This window comes from Camponotus vicinus, unplaced genomic scaffold (assembly GCF_025532165.1).
Source record: "Camponotus vicinus isolate PSW18456_S1 unplaced genomic scaffold, iyCamVici1.0 SCAF_4, whole genome shotgun sequence".
Classification (NCBI taxonomy): Eukaryota; Metazoa; Arthropoda; class Insecta; order Hymenoptera; family Formicidae; genus Camponotus; species Camponotus vicinus.
The window spans coordinates 18859813-18875986 of record NW_028141976.1 but is presented as its reverse complement, the minus strand read 5'-3'; the positions used below and the strand labels follow the sequence as shown (position 1 = coordinate 18875986).

Here is a 16174-nt window from a genome sequence, read left to right as displayed (position 1 = left end):
AATTAATATACTTGCATATATCTTAAATATCACACGCTACTATTATTTATATACATCGACTAACGATTTTCGTGACCTTAATATCTTAATAAAAGGGCAATTATAGTAATAAGTACGCTATTATATATGCCATAAGTTTAAGATCAAAATTCTTCTAGTACACCCTGTATATGATAATATCTAAATCCTGATTACATCACACTACAGAAGATTATGCCATTATGTATCAGTGACAATGTGATGAATCAGTGATTGTACGATGATTTGGCGACAACTGCAAGTCGCAAATAATTTATTGCCAGCAATCATTCGAATATAACAATTGCTATAAATTGTCGGCTTCCCTTACTATTTCACTTATTCATTGAGGAAAGATAGTAAAATTATTTGCAATAATAATTATATACAAGAATTAGCGAGATATACAAATTAATTCGTTAACGAATCATTAATAATTCCAATCGTATTTCTCTCAAAACACATGTAATAAAATAAATGATATATCCATATATTAATTATTATTGAAATATTAAGTATTACATCAAAATAAATTGGTACACAATCATTATAAATTATTAAATACATTAAATGTATGTATGCGTATGTATTTTATATATGATAAATAATAATCCATGGAAAATTCAAATTTATAGTGAAAAAGCAAAAAATATTAGCGTTCGAATCAGTAAACAAATTAGTATAATTTAGTAAAAGTTATATGCATTATATAGCTTCTGAATTGATTTTGATGAAAGAATATTTAATCATTATAACAGATATTTTATTTAATTTTTTAATTCGGAAAAGTTTTTCAGGGTTGGTAAAAATTATCTTTACTATCAATTATCCTAACATTAGTTAAGAATTTCAAAAAATACAAATAAAGACTCGTGATGTGTACGTGTATGTGTGTGTAATTTGATTAAAATTCTTTATATTTAATATATAAAGTATATATAAATTATATACGTGTGTGTAAAGTATATGTGTGTGTGTGTGTGTGTGTGTGTGTGTGTGTGTGTGTGTGTGTGTGTGTGTGTGTGTGTGTGTGTGTGTGTGTAAATCATAATTATGATATGTATATTATATATTATATATTATGATATGTGTATAATTATGATTTTTCAATAACATTTTATAGCTGCGTAAAGTACGGTAAAATCAGAAAAGATAGAAAAGTATAGAATTAATTATATATAGAACAATGAAGTATATGTATACATACTTGGTGGTGATTGATTGTACTTTTGTTGTATTTTGATAAAATATAAAGTGAGATATCACGAAGATGATTCCGGTGGAGTGATTAGTCGATATCGACACTGATGTGACGTAGCAATTATACATGATATATTGAATGCGTTACGATGCCACAATATGCAACGCTTTTTACCAAAGACACTTGCGACAATTGTTTGCACACGAGATATTCACATTTAGACAGTAACAATCGACACAAAAAATACATTTTTATACGAAACGAAATTCGAATACGACTTTGCGATTTATCTCAACGCAAGATTGACTTAGATTGACCGCGATTCAAAATTTAAGAAGTAACACTGTGATTCTCGATATATCGAATCAATCGAAGCAGCAAATAATTCAACGCGCCTGCGCAAACAACCTCTGCTTTTCCTTTACATCATAGACATGAATACATAGATGGCGCATTAGCTGTCGATATCGACAAAGAGTGACAGAGGGTTTAGAGATAAAATCTCAAATGCATCTTGTTCAATTCGGATCTTTTTCGCTTTCTTTTGGGTAGGCTATTCTTTTAGTTGGGCTGTATATTTGTGATTGATGAATAGTGTTGCTTCCTTTATCGCAGATTCTCTCATGAGAATAGGCCTCTCTATATATTTTATATGTTTATGCTTTGGCATCATCTGCTAGAAATTGGCGGGAAAATTGGCGAGCGTGTAACAACGACACGTGTAAATAGTTATATGTATATACATACGTACATACAGTGTTATCTATGAAAATTTATGAATAATGTGTGATTTAGAAAAGCGTGAATAATTCTTATGATAGTAATAAATAATATTTTTATCAAATTTTTAATATTATAAAGCACAAAAATAATAAGAAAGCAAGGTTAGGCTTAGGCATCTGTAATCTATTATCAAGAAGTCAACTGATCAATCAATGACAGCTTTGATCTCTTATTGGCAAATTCTTTTTTGTTCTAAAGTTATAATTCTATGTATAAAATATTTTTATATGTAACTACAAATTTAATATTAACTTGTAATGCTATTTATAACGATCATTGATTGATTAAATATTTAACACTGCCTTATTGCTATAAGCATGTACATATATATATTTTTTCCCTAAATTACACTCTAACCAAAATAAACTTAAATATAATTTATGATTAATCAATATATTTATAAATACATATTTACCTTTTTTTTAAGGTTTGAAATATGGAGCACGAGGACAGTGATTCTGATCTAGACATCTTGAATAATTTAATATCAAATGATATCGAAGAGACAGTTGGTGTTGAAGAGAAAGATAATGAGCAGTCTAAGTATCTTGAACAATCTAAGTCATTTGAATCAAAGAAAACTTTAACAGAATTGCAATTTAACTTCTTAGATTCTAAACCTTGTAATATAAATAACGAGAATAAATTACTTGATGAGAAAATTACCAATACATCTTATGATGACAAGCTTGATTCCTCGGATGATGAAGACAGACGTTATTTTGAGGAGCAAAAATATTCCAATTATGGACGTGAAATAAAACAGCTATTAAAAGAGGACTCCTTTCTGAAGACTGAGCAGCCTGAACAAAAATTACAGCACAAGAATAATATTTTTAATAATAGTAAAAATAAGACTTTTGATTTCAATAATACCATAAAGGGTAGCAATAATAATAGTATTACAAAGGATGTGTATAGCGATCCCTTCTTTGGAATAAGAATAATTAGTCCTCTCATATCTTCTGCTGAATTGAAGGAACGTATGAAAGACAAAATAGCTGTAACAGTATCAAGAGTAAAGAATCACATAGTTTCTGATAATATACATAACGACTGGGTAATCGCTGGTGTATTAATCAATAAATCAGCTACAAAAACTTCGCAGAAGGGAAGTTCTTATTGTATCTGGAAAATAAGCGATTTGTCTGATGATTTGAAAACTGTGTCTATTTTTCTATTCAGTAATGCCTACAAACAATTATGGAAAACAATCACTGGCAGTGTGATAGGTATTCTCAATCCAAACATACTCGAGAGTAAGGACAACATCGACCAAGCAACTCTATCAATCGATAATCCTCAGAAACTGATGATTTTTGGTAAATCCAAGGATATGGGTAAATGCAAATCGATCAAAAAGAATGGCGATCCGTGCACTGCGATTGTAAATACAAGTCGATGCGAGTACTGTGTTTATCACGTTAAACAGGAATATAAAAAATGTACACGACGAGCGGACCTACAATCGAGTAACAATGCATATGGATTTACTGGAGATGCATTGAAGCGCATGAACAAGCAAATTGATACACGAAAGCCTTACAACGGTCTGGCACCATTTGTACCAGTACTGGCCAAACGCAATGAGAAGCTATACGAGAAGGATCGCGCGCGTTTGGAATTACTATCCGAAACCAATTCGGGCAATGATATTAAAAAAGCAAAAAGTGATTTGAAATCAGAGGTCAATGTGAATGCTAAGAAAAAGGAAGTGACTGTGGAACTGACGAACAAACAATCGAGGAAAGATTTTGAACGACTCAATAAACTGAGAGGCTGGCAACCCTCAAAGCAAGTAACAGTACAATCAACGCCCAATGGACCAGTTCTATGCTCCAGTCCGATACAATCAAAAGAAAGTAATTATACACCAAACAAACCTAAAAACAATCATATAGATAAAAAAATTAGTTTGGTCTCTTTGTCTTCAAATCCGCGACTGGGAGGGGGATGTAATCAAGGTACAATAGATTTCTCCGAGCCCATCACCAAGCAACAAATTCGTACCGTCAAGATGAACGCGATCAAGTGGGTGCAAGAGCATGGAAAAATCAAAGCGAAAGATCCCAATCAGATACGAATAAGTTCAAAAGAGAAACTGGATAAAAACGCGAAACGTCAGAGAGAGAATGATGAGCAGGAAGAACGAAGTACAAAAAAGGTAAATATAAATAACAAATTCAAAGAGATTCTAGAAGCCAAATCTTCGCATACAGATTTGATTGAGAAATCCTATGATGAAGAAAAGGAAAAGTATTTTGACAAATTAGAAGTAAAGGAAAAGATGGAAGAAAAGATGATGAACACTTTCACGATCAATTGCAAAGCTGTGAAGTGTGCAATATGCAAGTACACGGCCTTCTCAGCATCGGACATGTGCAAGGAACAGAGGCATCCGTTGCGTGTGATCGACGCTATTAAGAGGTTCTTCAAATGCGCCGATTGTGGCAACCGGACTGTCAGTCTAAATCGTATGCCATCACACAGCTGCAGCAAGTGCAGCAGTTCAAATTGGGCCAGGGCGGCAATGATGGATGAGAGGAAGACCATTATTGCTACAGAGACTCTATCTATACGTGGCGCCGAAGAGAAATTCCTAGGTTCAATCGTGAAAGACGCAAATCTTAATCTTCTTGTCCCGGATGAAGATTAGTAAATTTAATTACCTCCCTTTCCTCCCATCGATATTCTAGCTAAATTAATAAATTGTAAGTATTTATATAGTAAAATATTAAAGAAATGAAGAGACGATATTGGTCAAGATATAAACTGATAGCACATGTTTTACGTACACTAGCGAAAAAGTATTTGTACAGAATATAGAAATTCAAATGGCATTGGAAAAATGCTACGATATTGTTGCCAAGATATATTACTTTATATAATTATTATTTTTTAATATTTTTGTCTATATATATAATGAAAATACATAGAAAATTTGAAGATTTTACGATGACGAATTTACTATCTGAATCGAATTATCAATTATCATTGGCTAAAATTATTAAAACGACGCGAAACTTGCTTATCTCGACTGATTACTTATTCCTATATATTTTATATCTTAGAATCTACAAATACAGAACATTTGATATCCTTTTGTTTATTGTCAGTATTATCAATTTTCTTCTTTTTTTTTTTCACTTTATGAAAAATGTACAAATATAAAGAAATCCTAAGAGTGTATCTCTTGCACATTTCCGAAATGAAATACATTGAATCTTCTCCGTCCGAAATGTACACAGCGAGCAGAAATGTTTTGATATACAACCAGGTACAACAATCGTATAAAAAACATTATCATCTCGATTACGTGATTCACTAAATTACGTTTGAGGTTTGATATTTAGGCTGAAGAGAATCATTATTTCCTTTCCCGTTCGACAAAGCTTTCTCATACAAAGATACCTTTTCTTCTTACGAGAAAAGTACTCTTTCCTTCATACAAAAACGATATGCACTGTGTAAAAAGATAAACATCAGCAAATTTCTTAATATAAAGAATTATAATTGGGGTCCGAAAGCATCGCATTGACATAAGTTACTATATATCAATATTATATAACATATAATGCATTTAGAAACCATCTGAGTTGGATTTTCCGCGACGTGTTATGTCAATATAATAACTCCGGACATTAATAACTATCTGTTTGTATGAGAAACATAGATTGTATTTTTTCACTCATATACTGTTTAATATCCTATGGTTGTCCACAATTCTGTTCGGCATTTTATATTTATACAATGACACGTTACTCTTTTCCTTGTATATAAAACTTCGAATAAAATATGCGTGAGAAAAGGAAGATTAGAAATAATGATTAAACTTCAGAATATTACTTACAAATAAGATATTAATTATTATTATTTGAAAAAGTTTTGTCTTTTTTAATACATCATAACCGATTTTCATAGCTGTCACATATTTTATATATATACATACATAATTGTGAATTCCCTCTCCAAAAAAACGAGCTAAAAATTTATTGAAAGAATTAATAAAATAGATAAATAAATAATTATCATGCATAAAGAAAGTTATATTAATAAATTAGTTACATATCGTGTTTGCTTTCGAAAAACGATCTTTTTTTATCATTTCACATTAATGTATGTATATATGCATATACGTGTATATGGAATGTTTTTAGATCATTATTTCAATCTTCCTTTTTACCACCTGATAGAGCATAGATTTCATAGGAAATGAGCAGCAATACCATCGAAAATTTCTTTTCCGGTCCTTAACTATAATCCCATATGTTTATAATTCACCAAAACAGACTTTAAGATAGCGCAAATTTAACTTGGTATATATATATATATATATATATATATATATATATATATATATATATACACGAAAACGTGAAACATTATAATAAAATTATATCCATGATGTAGAGAGAATTAGATTGATTAAAAAATTTTTACAATTATGTTCTCGCTGTCAGATGAAAAATCTAATTAAGTATTAAGAAAACTAGTTTCGATTAAAAGACATATTTCACTGACAAAATATGCGGGAACAAAATAATCAATGACGAATATGTTGTTAGTAGATTATACAATTGTGCTTGCAGAGAGTAGAAGGGCAAGCCATAATCTAAGTACGTCATCGATTCAATTATTAAAGTAACTCGCGTGGACGACATTTCCGTGTACTTTTACATTTAGACAAATATTACAAAGCTTTTCCTATTCTCTGTTTCTTGCTCTCAATTCTTTCTCGTTCTCTCACTTTCAATAATTAATATTTATCGAGTTCTTAATTTGCTATCTTGCATACTTAAATCAAATATTCTGCTGAAGCAGAAACGAAGTCGCACCAATGTATAGAAATAAATAACTATCTAGACTCCTAGTGAGATGTTTACATATAAAAATTTGAAGAAACGTTAAGCCGGTAATTAACATCTGGGTGTCTTGAGAGACAATACACAGATACAAATTCGAATCGTCGCGTTACTCTGAAATTCGTTGTGCACATATCGCAAAATTATATCTCTCTCGAACGTTCCACTTTGATGAAGCTCTTTTCTGCGCCTCTTTTGTCTCTGTGCAAGGTGTACATTAGAGTGATATCGCAAATATAATGTAAATACATCATTAAACGGTACATTTTCCGTCGGGAGACTCAGAATATTCGAGACTCTTTAAGAACCCTTGTTCTTTATACAATATTCTTTCACAAAGAATACTTCACCAAAATTGCACGTTACATTCTTTCCACATTTATACATACATAGCGTTATTAATTACAAAGGCATCATACGAATAAGCGAATTAAATTAACATTGTTAAAGTAAATTTCGTAATATTTCCAATATAACTGCCATTTAAATATTGCAGGGAATATCTTCCTTTTTATTGAGGTGCACCACTATAATAATGAAAAAGTTATTTCAATATATTTTTGCAAAGCATTTCTTATGTACAATTGTGTGAATGTACAAAAATCTAAGAGCCAAGAGCCTGCAATGGAGCAATGTAGAATTGCGAGGAATTATCTGTCCTTATGTTTACAAGTGTGTATCACTGCATAAGACGGAAATACTTCATTTACTCCGTGGATCGTGTACGCGACCTCAACTTATGTCTAAGGCAACTGTGCCGTTTTTAAAAATTGACATCTATTTACAGAACTCTTCGTTATCGTTATATGAATTTTTCAAATCAGTGTAGAATATACGCAATGTATGTTCATAATAATCAGTTTATTACAGCTCTCTTTCCAAAATTATATCTGAACAAAATAATGCTATACAGCCGTTCTTGTAGTTGAAATACTCATTCCTCGTAAAATCTATGATAAGATGATAAACATCAATTTAATATAAAATTACAACCGGATTATCGTATATTATACAACATTTGTATTCGGCACTATAGAGCGTGTAGTATAGTTGTTTAAACAAATCCCTGTATGAATAATTAAGGACCATAAATCGTAATACAAGGTGGTGAATGTTATGAGAGTAGGCAGGTATTAAGCTGGCTTAATTAAGTGTCACAGTCTTCGAATCTTTTCTTTCGTAAAATTATATCAGCCACGCCATATCAGCTGGTGCTTCTCTCTTTCGTGTATCGATTTTACGATCTGTTTGATAAATTCAGTAAATTCTAAACAATAATTTTATGATATCGTACATACTGCATCGTATGAGAAATTTTGAAACATGCCTGTTCATGTTTCTCTCTTAGGACACAGTATGTAAAAGAAAATATACACTTGTGTCCCTTCAATTTTTCCCAAAGCTAAAATAACTAACTGACTTTGCCAACCGCTCGCACAAAACTATCTTACAAGAGGCTATATTCTAATTTTAACATGTATTTTGTGAATTCTTCATTTATTATTAATTTTTTACTGTTTCTTTTTTATTTGCTTTGTCTAATTTTGTCGCAATTCGGCCAATAGATTTTATATTTTGACATCATAATTATGATTTTTCGTACAAGTTGACCACATGATTCAAATAACTTTTCTCTAAATCACATATGATGTGATTTCATATTTTACATGTACATATTTGATTTTAAACTTGACCACTTATTGATCAACACAGTTTTTGAATGACATGAATAAAAAAGAAATAAAAAGAAATACATCATCGATTGCAGATTTGCGACAAATCAATTTTTATCTTATATAAATAGCCTCTCGTGATGTTGCCCTTTTCTTATCTTACCATGATATATTAAGAATCTAAATTTTTATGTTTTGGCTGAAGAAGCACAAATAAGTGCGGAAATGTTCCAAATATTGTTTATTGTTAGTTAACACTATTGTCATTTCAAAATAAATAAAAATCCAATTATTGCTCATTGAAGCCTTTTAATGATTTTATTTGTTTAAAATAACTAAATATCGGTTGAGTCATGGACCTAATAATCGTCCAAATCAAAGCTATCGATTTCGATGTCATCCAGTTGCATGCTTTGAAAGTCCACCTTGTACCGCAAGATACCTGAAAAATATATATTTTAAGAAATATGTACTGGATAACGACGATTATTTCTCGCATAAAAAATTCCTTTGCTAAAACAAAATGTTTACTTTTATATTTTTATACACGTAAACTCATTAAATTGATAGCAAAAAAAAACAACTGAAATACTGAAATAAAACAATAAAATAAATAAGCAAATATATATAAATAAATAATTAAAAATACACACAATTTACAGCATAATGTCTACAACACTAATTTGCTAAATTATATAAATTATATAAAATGAAATCAAATTGGCATTTTATTAATAATGTTTTCCTAAATATACTTTTTACTTTGCATTGTAATATAATAAAACATTAAACTTTGTAAAACATTTATAAAACTTAAAGAAAGCAGAAAAAACTATTTATAATTCAAAGAAAAAGCATTATTCTCATAGAAAAAAATGAATGATTAGTTAAACATTTTATTATAAAATTAAATTTTTTTAATATTATTATGAAAAAGCGCGATGTAAATTAATATTATATATCTGTATAAATGTAGAATATTATACGTTTTAATGATTGTAATGATTATAATAAGAAAAGTAAATAATGTGAAAATTTGTAATCACGTATTAATAAATTTGTTGTAAATCAGTATTTGAATAAATATTAATAAAATATATAAAGCTATATGTGTACGTTTTATGTAAAAGACTCTATATGTATATAAAATGTTTATAAAATTATAAAAATATAAAATCTTAAAGAATTAACGAGAAATATCAATAAAAGAAGATATTATACATTGTAAGCTATATTAAAATTATATCGATAATATCAATTTTTAATTTTTATTAATTATTAAAAAGCAAGTATAATATATTGTACCTTTCCCAATATGCAAGCTAATAAAAATAAAATGCCGATTAGTATTTGAAGGATATTAAATATTTTTTAAATTATTTCTAAAACACTTATTGAACTATTTTAAGCAATTGCTATAGATAAAAAATATAAATATACTTGTAGGTATTAAATGTAAATACATAATACTTATGTTCATTATCAGAGATAACATTTCTCGATAACTTTTCCATATATATGGAAACTCTCCTTTTTATTTACATTTAATTTCCTTTCTCTCTTTCTCTCTCTTTCCTTCTCTTTCTCTCCCTCTCTCTCAATATATTTTTTATTTAATTGTAGGATACATTATCTATGATAATAAACTCACGCCTTTATAATTTTTATTATTTAACATGCAGGTGTAATCATTGGGAATGTCATATTGAATTGATGTATATAAAATTATGATTTTCTATTTCACATGGTATATATATACATATAAGCATGAATAAGTGTACATTGGTACAAAAATATATCCAGTTGTGATATAAAATTTTAATATAACATGTAACATTTATTACAAGACTATAATGATTTTAATCCGTTTTTTAATGTCGACTATCCTATTTCAATTATTTATGTTACAATACAAATTTTATACTAAATATTTCGATATTTATAAAAATGGTAATACTTTTTTAAACAAGTATTCACTATATCACTTCTAAAAGAATAGAAAATTCAGATAATTAATGTAATAATATTTTTATGTTTAACACACATATACGTTACTTTCATATTTATAAGATACATTAAATGATATATTAAAGTGATATATTAAACATTAAAGTTGATTTCGAATTATTAAATGCATACTTGAAATAGCATGGAAATAAAGACTGAAGTATGCAACTATATTGAAGAAATATACATGCGCGTATTATAATGTCTATAAAATTAAATAGTTCTAATGTCACAATGTAACGTCCAGTCTATACAAGTTCATAATTATAAAAGTAAATCCTGGCAAAATGATTAAATATTGTATGTATGGAAAAATGACAGAATAAAATTAAAAAAATATAATGTCAGAATTATGTCAAAAAAATGTATAATATAGAATCTTACTTGTGTGAAGAGACTGATGGTAAATATTAAATATAAAGAATATCATGCAAACTAAAAAATGTTTAATATGTTCTATAATATATACTACAATAAAAGAAATATATGATGTTTGGTAGTTGGAAAGATATATACGCACACTGCATATGTTTCCATTCAGCAACTCTTATGTAACTCATATACTTAGTGAGTGAATAAAGAATGATCAACTAGTGTACATGTATGTAAGATGTATATATATGTGTGTGTGTGTGTGTATATATTCCAAAAAGTTATTTTGATCAATGAGATAAAAATCGATTTTTAATGGGACAATATACAATGAGTAGTTAATGTTTAGTAATGATAATGAAACTTGTGTCATTGATAGCTAAGAAGCTCACATTGACATTTAAAAGCATTATTAATTAATTTATTTATAACATTCCTATGTACGACCTTTCATTCACAATGAGTTTTTGGTGAATATGTTACTGTATATTTCTTACTGCTCAAAGATGAGGTGTGTTAAACAAATATGAAAGAATGTGACTGTACACATTTAAGATCAGGCAAATATTATTTTTCCATTGAATCAACCACTGTTATCGTATCTACTTCTCCAATTATAAAACTCAGTGTACAGATCTAACGATACAGCATAAAAAATGGAATAGAGAAACTGAAAAATTTCAACTCACCCTGTATATAACATAGAGTTATTTATAGATATATATGTGTGTATATATATGTATATATATGTATATACACACATATACACATACACACAAAATTTTCTTTATTTGCATTTACCAAGGAAAAAAAAAAGACCAAAAAAGGTATTCTCAGGCTTCTTTTTTTTTATGGAAACAATAAACATACCCTTGAGATAACACGAACTAAAAACATCTATTACCACATCCAAAATTATTTTGAGAGAGACGTATATGCATATATATATATATGTATATATACTACAGATATGCACAAAAAAGAAACAAACTATTTAGTGAGAAACCCAATGGAAGAAACTGAATTTTTCTTGGACAAATTTATCTTTAAATTAAACACAAAAAGCAGAATACTCCTCACATGTGTATATATAATAATCGTAAATATTATTTTTCCATTTTTTCCACTCAAAATGTATGTAATTTTTTATAAATCTTATATAATATTTGAAAACTTTTATAATATTTAAAACTCTTATATAATTAGTTATAACAGGTTAAATTTTCTTGTGCAATAGTATGTTATTAATGAAAAGCCATATTTACGTTATAAAAAAGAGAATAAGAATAATTAAACATTTTTTCGAATATAAAACTAGGTTACATAAATAAAAATAATGTCTTAACAAGAAATTTAGCTAATTATATTTATTATTATATTGGAGATCTATAGAGAGAGATATTCCATTTTACATTTGTATCATCAAATATTTATAATGCAGGAGTAAAATCAAAATAAATTGATAATATATGAACAAATGATAAATTTGTCCAGCTTTGCAAATAATATGTTCTATGATACACGAGATGTAGGTGAACGCACGCAAGACAGAGAAAGAGCTACCTGGTTGATTCTGAGTAATTCATGGATGAAATTAGTAATCATCGAGGTCAACATCATCAAGAGGCTCATCAGCCTGTAGTGACTGGAAATCAACTTTGTAGCGGAGGATTCCTATGCACCAACATATATACTCCACAGTTAATATCAGTTTGATGAAATTTACCTTCCATGCAAAAATAATCTTTGCTCATGTCTAGCGTTGTAATGTTAATCTCTATTGGCTTTTGAAGATATGTACCCAATTGTGTACCCAAAAAACGCAACTACGCCATAACTTGTCAATATGTATAAATTTTCACAGCAAGTCAAATGTGCAAGTTGCACTAGAGAAAGCCTAGCACTTACATGATATTGTTTAGAATGTTTGATGAGAATATATAAGTATTAAAATGTTTTTAATACTTTTCTTTAATTTTAGTTTTTCTTACTATACATTTTCTTTGATCCTTTTTCATTTATTACGCATTTTATTTTGTTTAGTGTATATATACATATTTTATAGTACAGAGAAGTATATATATGTAGGTGACTCTCATAAAATTACAAATGATAATAAGTATATGTATAAAAAAAAAGACTCACCTCCAATGCCACCAAAACCTCTCACAAATTGAGATCCTTCTTGCGATTTATCGGTGATAATTTCCAAGGTAGCACCAAAACTCTTATAATTGTTTGCGAGCCATTCAAGTAATGGTTGACATTCTACAAGTTCCAGTTCTACTCCGCTCTGTGAAAATAGGAGTAAAAAGACATATAAGATACTTTATTTTAAAAAGAATTGAAAAAAAATAAAAAATATATTCCTATCTTGCAGCAGTATTTAAATGTTCACCTCCTTATCAGTGAAATGAGTCTTGTCTTTTTCTTGTTCTGGTGTCAGGTGCAATACTTTCTCCTCTGCATTTGTATGATTTTTCAAAACATATCGTTGAATATCTAAATTCTCCCAACAGATTAGAGTTTCGACACTACCTAATTCTAAGGCTCTTAATGTGTCTTCTACACCAAAACAGTATTTACCAGTTTCTTGAGAAATCTCATCAAAGTAACGACCTAATTAAAAAAAATTAATGATAACAATTTATTAAATATATATATATATATATATATATATATATATATATATATATATATATATATAATTAATACATAAATATCTTTACCAATCAACTTTTTCTCTTGGATAAATTTCACATTTTGCAAAGATTCGGCTGCTAATTCAATAGCCTGATTAAAACCATTTTCACCACCATACGATACATCAACCAGTTTTATAACCTTAGCTTGTAATCTCTGAAAAAAAATCATGCATTATTATTTTAAAAAAATAATCCCTTTTATCTTAGTTCACATACATAAACAAAATACATTAAGAAATTAATTAAAGATAATACATTAATAAAAAAGCTGCTTACCGGATCAAACATATCAGATTGACTAAGTTCCGTTTTAAAATCGGCACTACCCGCGAGAATCAATCCAGCGATATTAGGTTTATCATTAGTGATGTATAATTGAGTAGCAACTTCAGCTACTTTTCGAACATAATTATGCCGCTTTTCCATACGTAATCGAGCAAAACGCAGAGCAGATTGACCACCTCTGCCTAAAATTTATAACTTTTACAATACTCGATACATATCCAATATATCTTGTATTGATTCTTGAAATCAGAGATGGAAATTAAATAATTTTAATGTTTCCTTTTACAGTATTATCACAATAATACTTTCAGTGTTATCATATAACATATTATACACACATACCATGTTTCTTGGGAAGGTCCACAGTGAATTTGTGTAATACTTCACGCGTGTTGCCTTGTAATGTGCCAAACAACGCTCCATTACCATCCATGACAATAAAACCAAATTTGTTATCGTCAGCAAGTAACGCCGTGAGTGCTTCTGTATGAAACTGCAAAATTATATATAAATACAATTTATACAAAATCATAGACAAACATAGCAGAACACACACACATATATGCAAATATGAGAATGTTACAAAAAATGTACCTTATTATCACAAAGATATAAAGAAGTATTAATAGGCTTGAAAGGTTCAAAATCGATGTTGACTTTCTTTTCTTTTCCTTCTTCCGTTACGATAGTTCCGCAATAAATTACCAGGCCATTTGGAGGCACTAAAAAAATATATTAATATGTATGATTAATAATCATAAATTGTAATATCATATGCATAATAAATGACTTAAATATATTTTTCTACATTTAGAAAAAATTCAATATATCACAACTATGATTAGTAACACTACATTCTCATATACTCTGTTGTATTAAGTAAATATATTTTAATATAAATGATAAATATATAATTACCTTTATAAATATATAAATACCTTTAGTATATAGCTTTAGCCTATGCTGTACCGATGTGATTGCACCCAAAACAGATAATCTATTTACACGTGACTTAATATTCGACGCTGTGCCAAATTCATCCGCCAGCATCTTGCTTACTCTCGATATTTGGTCCTTTGGAGGTATGATTAATGAAATCATACTTGTACCATTCCTGCAAAGATATATGTCTTGTAAAATACCTAAGTACCATTGAACGATCGCTGTGGAGATATCTTTTTAAGTCATTGCCCGAATCGCACGAGACATACATACTTTTTCTACGATAAATAAAAATTTCTGTTTCACAACTATATTAATAAAGGCCAACACACCTATTAGCTGTAATAAAATCGCGGCCGTTTAAACACGAAACACGGCCAATGAGCATATGCTCCGCGAAGCCATATGTCAGGATGACCCGCGTGACGGTAACAGCTGACAGTACGAGGCACAATAACGTTGGCGCCGACCTACTTACCCCCTGGCCATCTCGAGGCTCTTTATGAGCTTTTTGATCTTCCAGATCTCGACATTGCGGTCGGCGGAGGTCTCCTCGTTCGACATCGCTGCTGGAGTGCGTGAGGACGCGTGGTCGCGGCGTTACAAGGTGCCCGATGCTGGGTATTAATCGCTGTCACGCGCACTCTAGCTCGCCCTTTGGTGGACGATGTTGACGAGGATGACGACGACGGTGACGAGCAGGCAATGTGGCCCGCGCGTCGACGAAGCCGGGGGCACCGTGTACGGCGGGTCTCTCTACGAAAATCACACGATATTGGAATATTATAGATAGCTATGAGATACCGCACCGATCCAGTTCGCACCGGATTATATCAACCACGGTGAAACGTGGTCGACATAGCCATTCAACGCAGGGGCGGCCGTCCGTTCATTCCCTCCGCCTAATGTCGCGCGCGCGCGGGCATTAAACGTTTAAGCACGCGCCGTAGAACGGTCACCTTTGCACGCGGCTGTTTCTTCCTTTTGTTCACTCACTTTTCGGGAGATCGTTACACGATGTGTGCGATTAGGTGCGCCGATGCGGGATGATGATGCGGATGGCGGGATGGCTCTCTTCAACGGCGACACAGCTCGTGACACAGCCCACAGTACCACGCGAGCCTCGGAATGCACACGTCGGCCATGCGATGGCACAGCAGGAAACGTCAGTGGACCACGGTGGACGTGCCGCACCACGAGACAAAATGAGAAGCACAAAAAAGACCTCGAGGCCGCCCAGTCGCGCACGAGAACGTAACTCGACCGCAGGTCGCGTTCGCATTGATTGGCGCGCGCCTCTCGTGCTGCCCTCGCGCTCGCGTCATT

The 16174-nt window shown here is 30.5% G+C and overlaps 2 protein-coding genes across 8 annotated transcripts; one reads left to right on the top strand and one right to left on the bottom strand.

Annotated features, from left to right (window-relative positions):
* The first annotated feature begins 1669 nt into the window (after window positions 1–1669).
* Mcm10 (minichromosome maintenance 10 homolog) lies at window positions 1670–4955 on the top strand. Of its 4 annotated transcripts, none has more exons than XM_083096044.1 (2): window positions 1670–1767; window positions 2430–4955. In XM_083096044.1, the coding sequence occupies exon 2, from the start codon at window positions 2439–2441 to the stop codon at window positions 4656–4658; it is 2220 nt and encodes a 739-aa protein (XP_082952170.1). In that variant the 5' UTR covers window positions 1670–1767; window positions 2430–2438; the 3' UTR covers window positions 4659–4955. The 4 variants fall into 4 exon arrangements, with proteins under 4 accessions (XP_082952170.1, XP_082952171.1, XP_082952167.1 ...); XM_083096045.1 differs by lacking the exon at window positions 1670–1767 and adding an exon at window positions 1852–1940; XM_083096041.1 differs by lacking the exon at window positions 1670–1767 and adding an exon at window positions 1915–2103.
* Window positions 4956–5657: 702 nt separating this feature from the next.
* On the bottom strand, window positions 5658–16114 carry Erf1 (eukaryotic release factor 1). 4 transcript variants are annotated; one of them, XM_083096049.1, is made up of 12 exons: window positions 15845–16114; window positions 15327–15604; window positions 14845–15020; window positions 14501–14628; window positions 14249–14399; window positions 13898–14088; window positions 13646–13775; window positions 13315–13535; window positions 13062–13209; window positions 12480–12590; window positions 9843–9859; window positions 5658–8979 (listed from the first exon to the last, which is right to left on the bottom strand). In XM_083096049.1, exons 2-10 carry the CDS (start codon window positions 15410–15412, stop codon window positions 12511–12513), a joined length of 1311 nt encoding a protein of 436 aa, XP_082952175.1. In that variant the 5' UTR covers window positions 15413–15604; window positions 15845–16114; the 3' UTR covers window positions 5658–8979; window positions 9843–9859; window positions 12480–12510. The 4 variants fall into 4 exon arrangements, with proteins under 4 accessions (XP_082952175.1, XP_082952174.1, XP_082952172.1 ...); XM_083096048.1 differs by lacking the exon at window positions 9843–9859; XM_083096046.1 differs by lacking the exons at window positions 9843–9859; window positions 12480–12590 and having other exon boundaries at window positions 15845–16112.
* Between the last annotated feature and the right edge of the window lie 60 nt (window positions 16115–16174).

Coding starts and splice junctions, on each gene's coding strand:
- Mcm10 (XM_083096044.1), top strand. CDS start 2,439: ATGGAGCACGAGGACAGTGATTCTGATCTAGACATCTTGAATAATTTA.
- Erf1 (XM_083096046.1), bottom strand. CDS start 15,412: ATGTCGAACGAGGAGACCTCCGCCGACCGCAATGTCGAGATCTGGAAG. Junction 13,776..13,897: donor AATCTGATATGTTTGATCCG/GTAAGCAGCTTT, acceptor ATTTTTTTTCAG/AGATTACAAGCTAAGGTTAT. Junction 13,536..13,645: donor CCAAGAGAAAAAGTTGATTG/GTAAAGATATTT, acceptor TTTTTTAATTAG/GTCGTTACTTTGATGAGATT.